The sequence below is a fragment of the Quercus lobata genome, chromosome 8 (genome assembly GCF_001633185.2).
Source record: "Quercus lobata isolate SW786 chromosome 8, ValleyOak3.0 Primary Assembly, whole genome shotgun sequence".
Taxonomy (NCBI): Eukaryota; Viridiplantae; Streptophyta; class Magnoliopsida; order Fagales; family Fagaceae; genus Quercus; species Quercus lobata.
The window spans coordinates 61868137-61874710 of record NC_044911.1 but is presented as its reverse complement, the minus strand read 5'-3'; the positions used below and the strand labels follow the sequence as shown (position 1 = coordinate 61874710).

Sequence of the window (6574 nt, the reverse complement as noted above, 5' to 3'; positions counted from 1 at the left end):
TTCTTTATCCTTGAATCAATTATATAATTCTGCATAACTGAAACGGAACTCAGCTTCAAATTGTATGAAAGTACAATGGTGGTGCCAGACTCGACATATATCCTATTTGCGGAAGAGTATCAAGACCACATAAACAAAAAAATATATAAAAAAATAAAAATAAAATGCACTTCATCTCTATGATTAACCAACGAAGTTTGAGACCTGAGCAATGTTTAGGTTCTAGTTTGAAACCTGAGCTACATTTAGGTTATAGGAGCAGTCAGAGAATTCGACATGTTACTCCATTATCTTATACCAGACGCATCACACGCATTTTGCGAGTGCGATTTGGCTCTCTTTTATTTTATTTTTTTTGGATTTAGTGAAATAATGTTTAAAAGTGAGATAAAGATAGTGTTCTAATTTTTAGGATTTTTCTCTAAGTGAGACTTGATAAAAGTAGTTCAAAAACCTAAAACTTAGAAACTTTTTTTAAAATAGTAAATTACTCTTTTAATCCGTTTGTGTTTTTAAATTTAAAATTATTTAACTAAAAAATAGGAGTATTTTAGAGAGTTTAAGAATTTGTGTAAGGATATTTTATACAAGATTGAAATTCTATTCTAATTTAATTTAAGTGTATATGTATGTAAAACTTTCTCCTAGAGACTTAAACCCCGGTATTTCCCCTCACACCCACAAGCACTTATACTTGTGGAGTAACAATCACACCAAGAGTGCGCGGTAGTTTTGGAGGAATTCTTAAGTGAATAAATTATTTTTTTTTGTGGTAAATTACGAAGTTAGTCCCTATCCTTTATGTCATATCTCAATTTGGTCATTAACCTTTTAATTGTGTCAATTTAGTCCCTAACCTTTTAGTATTGTGTCAAAATGGTCCTGACTGTTAAGTGATAGATGGAAAATGTTGACATGGCTAACAATCAAAATAAAATATTATTTTTTACGCTACATAACTTCCACATAAGCTACCACGTGACATTAATTATAAATATCAACATTTTCTAATTTACTATAACGCTCTGTATCCCCTTCTCTCTCCCGATTTCTCTCTATCCTCAGACTCCGTGATAGAAACTCTTTGAGCTCCTTCAGTTGGGCCAATCAATTGAATACAAATTGGACTAAAATGAAAGTTTTTTGTAAGATTCTTTTAAGAAGAAAATAAGCTAAGGAAACAAATACAATCACCTCAGAATCGAATACCCACTTGAGATCAATATTGTAAAAGATTCTTAAAAAAAAAAAAAAAAAAAAAAATCAATACTATAAAACTAGACCCAAACAAGCAAACAATGTAAACAAGATTAAAATCCAAAATAGAACAAGTACAAACATGGATCTTTAAAAATTGGAATGATTATACAAAGGAAAAAAAAAGAGAGAAATTGTTAGACCAACCAAGAGCTATAAGGTGATGCTCCAAATGCTTCCGTACATTTTCATTGGAAAGTTTGTATAATTGTATTGTCTCTCTCTAACTCTTCCATTCTCACTGTTTCCCTTAAAACCAAATTGACCTGCCATTACACAAGGCACCAAGCAGTAGCCATGATCATAAAATGAAAATCAAAGAAAATTATCAAACCTGTTACATCACTAGAGGTATTGGTAGCATTGTTTTCATCGCACAAAACATTGTTCATTGTGCTGTGAATCATTGCATGCGCTTCGATTTTCATTTGGTAGAGAAATGTCTTTGATGGGTTTTTCGTGTTTGGTCATGGTGTTAATCAAGGAAAGCCTATGCCAGGCTGAGACTTATGGCGTTTGATCTCATGGATTTCAGAGGTGTGGGTGATGGGTTCACTAAGAACATAGAGGCCACTAAGGATTTTTTTTTTTTTTTTTTTTTTTTTTTTTAGTTTCTTTTTACCGTTGACGTGGCAGTACATATAGAATGAAAATAATATTTTGTTTTGACTTTAGCCATGTCAGCACTTTTTATCTATCACTTAATTGTTGAAACCATTTTGACATAATACCAAAAGATTAGGGATCAATTTGACATAATTAGAAAGTTAGAGACCTCCACTTGTGATATGGATATGAACTTTTGGTCTCATCCAAAATGAAGTATGTGTTTTGGACCCACTTGCTAGTAAATTGCTAGCATGTGGATATGTGTACCACTTGTATTAATTGTTTTGTACCTAAAGAAATACATGCTTTAACTACCCTGTGCTTATGTAATACTTGCTTCCTAAAAGATTTTAGTTACCTTGTTATGCTGGCTTCTCTTTGGTTATGTGCATCATGTTTTTGATGTGTGCATGTTCTGTTTTAAAATCGTTCATTTGGATTTCCTTGATTTTTAAGAGCTTTGGCAGTGAGATGCATGAATAAGTATGGAAAATGCTGAAGTCACAAACTATTTTACAAACAGCTAATATGGTGTATAGTTATTGGTAAATAAAAATATGATAATAATGATGAGCCCAAATAAGAACCAATAAGAATTTGTCACATCAATATTTTGTAAAAATATTGTAAAATAGTTTGCATCTATAACATTACTTAATAAGTTTATGCCAAGGTGGAATTAATAATAATAAGCTCTAATCATTGGGCTTAGATATTGTGAGCACCTAAGTTTCAGCTTTAGGCTCTATATATGTTCTTTCAGCTTTAAGGATATGTGATACGAGTATTTATTAAGTCAAAGAATTTATTTAAATCCCTTATTATGAGTTGAAACGTTTGATGAGAAATGTTGCATGCATATTGAAACTATTACTAATTTCAAAAATATGATATTTTAAAAAAAGAGTAGATGCTAAACCACAATATATAATAAGGCAATTGTTATTTAACAATACCACTAATTAAGACAAGTATTAATATGTAAAAGAATAGAATAACATGTCATCTTATTCTAGGAATATTTAATAATTCTCCCTAAAACGAGTACATTTTGCGCAATAATCTTGAGATTTAAGTATTAGCTTCTCACCCATTAATAACTCTCCATGGGAAGGCGAGGCTTAAGTACAACTTCAAGTGGATTGACCCTAGGTAAGGCAATTCCTGGTCCTTCATGCATGTCCACCTTCACACTTGCCATGGTTGTGATATCAAATCCTTGAAGCACACGAGCTAGTGCCAAGTGAACCACTTGCAAGCCAAATGTGATTCCAGGGCATGACCTTCTACCAGAACTGAATGGAATATACTCAAAATTTTGACCCCTAACATCAATGTTTGCATGAGTTGTCATGAATCTCTCTGGTTGGAATTCAGATGGGTTCGACCACACACGTGGGTCTCGTTGCAGCTTCCATATGTTAACGAGCAAACGAGTGCCCTTTGGAACAAAATAGCCACCAACAGTACAATCTTCCATGGCCTCACGTATTCCTGTGAGGGGACCCGGTGGATACAAACGTAAGGTTTCCTTAACTATGGCATGGAGGTATTTTAAGTTCTTGATATCAGATTCTTCCACCCATTTATCTTTCCCTACGTGCATGTCTAGCTCTTCTTGGGCAGCCTTTAGCACACTTGGGTGGTTTAAAAGCAAGGAGATTGCCCATGTTAGTGTAGTAGATGTGCTTCCTGCTCCTGTAAGGAGGAGAATCTGCCAAAAAAACACACACGCATACACAACAATAAATTATCAGTTGTTCCTAAATCTTCAATTATTAGGAAATAATGAATTTAATACACTCCCTTAAAGTATGAGCCTAAATTGCCTTATTAAATGTTCCCCACATAGGGTCTATTTAGATTAAAGAGGAGAGAAGGAGAGTATAGTAGAATTTGCTCAAAATTAGTTTATTTTCAACCAACTCTACTCTACTCCCCCTCCCTTCTCTCTTAATCTAAACGGACCCTAAACCATTGAATGTTTCCTCAAAAAAACCAAAAAAAATTTATTGAATGGTGGCCCGGTGGGCTCACAAAATAAAACTATTTCTTGGTGGAGTGTGTTATTTTCAATGAGCAACTTTCAAAAAGTCCTTCTCACAAAACAAGGAGAAATTATACCATTTTCATGGTAAACCACATCTCTTGTTCACCATTCCACTAAAAAACTCACATTCGGTTAAAATTGCTGAGTCAGTAATCAGTTTTTGTTTTAAAAAATTTTCTTACTCAACAATTTTAAATAGGTGGGAAGTCTTTTAGTGGAATTATCAATCATAAGAACCTTATAATTTCTCCAAAACAAGCCCCTCATGCTCATCAAATATATACAGTGATTTTGCCCATAAATGAATCACTCTGGGCTCACTTTAAAATTTGAGATGATACATATCAAGATTAAATTTTTATAATTCTCTCTTTTGGGTTCGAAATTGAGCAATGTCATGTTGCTTGTCTTTTTTTCCTGCCACATAACTCAATTATGCAACAATTATTGCATACTAACAATTATTGCATACAAGTATGTACAAAAACCTTTCCCATTACTTACTATTACATTTTTGAAAAGTTTATAATAACAACGTACCAGTGCTGTTGCCTTGACAATAGTGTCGCGGGTGTGCCCCGAAATCTCAACATCCTCCGGAAAGCTTGATAGCATCACGTCCATGAAATCGCTTTCACCATCACTCTTCTGCTCTAGTCGTTTCTGAAGATGTTCAGCAAGCCAAATCTCAAGCACCGAGTCAAGTTCCTTAGCAGTCCTCTTCATGGAACTCATATGACCTCTATGGTCCATCCATTCAAGATGTGGAAAAGCATCGGACAAGATAAACACGCCACTAAGATAAAGAGCCTCTTTTATGGCACTTCGGAAACGGCATGCCTCACTCTTTTCTTCACCATATGTGGTGGTAGAAAATCGCTTACCAACAATTATCCGAAGGCTGATATTGAAGGTCATGTGGTCGAACAACTCACTAAGAGTCACCACCTTGTTGTTTGTACAAAGCAAGTGCAAGTTTTTGATCAAAGACTCCACTTCTGAGAATCGAACATGCTTGAGCTTTTCAAGCCTATGGCTCGAGAGAAGCTCAAGAGTGGCCATCTTTCTCACATCACGCCAATATTGACCATAAGGAGCAAGTGCAAATATAGCATTGTTGTAAAACAAGTGTTTTCCAACTGCTATGCTGGCCCTTGTAGCAAAAGTTTTGTCATGGGTAGCTAGGAATTCCTTTACCATCTCCCAACTACTCACCACCAACATTCGATGGATACCCATTTTGAGTGAGAAGAATGGGCCATATTTGTCGGCAATGGCTCCAAGAATTTTGGCCATTGGCTCTTGGCCTCCTAGAAGATGAAGGTGGCCAATGATTGGTAATGCCCCAGAGGGTTGAGGGATTTCAATGCATTTGGTGTAACCCCTCTTGGTATTTGATTTGTTGTTTAAGGCAATAAAGATTACTATCAAAGTAAAAGGCCCTAAAATAGTTAGGATATGATAACAAAACTCCATGGTGGTCTTAAGAAGTTGGGATGGCAAGTTGTGTGAGAGTGGGTAGTGTATTTATAGTACCAGTATCACAATCCAACCCAAGTAAAGGGTTAACCACGTTTATAATATTTATCTTGTTTCTTTTGCGAAGGAAATTGGATTACAAACACTCTGCTATATCTTCCAAAAAGAGAAATAACCTATATTCTCATTCAAGTAACTAAATTAAGTAAAGACAAACTTGGTAATTCACGTCCCATTCATGTAAAAATTAAACTAAAAATGTAAGACAAATTAAAACATATGTTTGGGCTCAACTATTAATTGAGCTAAGCTCAAAGCCTCAAACACATATTCTAGAACAAATTTGTGAGTATGAGGCTTGATTTGAGTGTGTGTATATATATTTCATGTTAGATTGTGTAAGTTTGTAATTAAGCTCATATAAAATGTCAAAGTAGACTGACTATAATGAATCGGAATGGTGAAGGTTCTTTCTAATTTATATCAAGTTCTACGTCATATGATCATGTCAAATAATCAAAGTATACTTTGCAGAAATTTGTTATTACCATGACTAAATCAGTGGTCATAGTAGACAACTTTATTTATTCAAAAATGATGTTGTTTTTTTAGTGTGCTAAGTCAACTACAAAGCATGATGTTTTCAAACTTGGTTCACTTAACTTTTTTTTTTTTTTTTTTTGAGAATCGTGTTCAATTAACTTTTGTCGACTGTCTTCCATAAAAAATAAAAATAAATAAATAAAAAAACCTTCTGCATGACTATGAAAGGAGTAAAATTCAAAACACAGGCAACATTTAAGCACTTAATCATTTAAAAATTACTAAACCCCTAGAAAATAACAGTCCAAAACAAATTTAGAAAGTATTCAACATACACTCTCCAAACATACCCCCTCTTTCTTTTCTCATCTCATTATGTCAAACACAATTTTAGGAAATCAAAGTCTGTCTTCAATTTTCATTCTATTTTGGCCCTTAGTTAGAAGAGAAATGATATGTCTACAACATTTTTACAACAAATCCTAAGTGGCAATTTATTACTGGTTGTTATTATTAGGGCAAAAAAGTAATCTTAATGTTAGTTTCAAATTTGAACCAATAACAACTAATCACCTGTAATTTGTTGTAAAAATATTGTAGACGTAGCATCTCTCTAGTTAGAATTAATGTTAGATA

At 33.8% G+C, this 6574-nt stretch overlaps 1 protein-coding gene across 1 annotated transcript; it reads right to left on the bottom strand.

The window, feature by feature from the left end:
* Positions 1-2928: 2928 nt before the first annotated feature.
* LOC115958569 (cytochrome P450 82G1-like) lies at positions 2929-5414 on the bottom strand. Its single transcript, XM_031077001.1, has 2 exons — positions 4457-5414; positions 2929-3580 (listed from the first exon to the last, which is right to left on the bottom strand). Exons 1-2 carry the CDS (start codon positions 5390-5392, stop codon positions 2960-2962), a joined length of 1557 nt encoding a protein of 518 aa, XP_030932861.1. The 5' UTR covers positions 5393-5414; the 3' UTR covers positions 2929-2959.
* Between the last annotated feature and the right edge of the window lie 1160 nt (positions 5415-6574).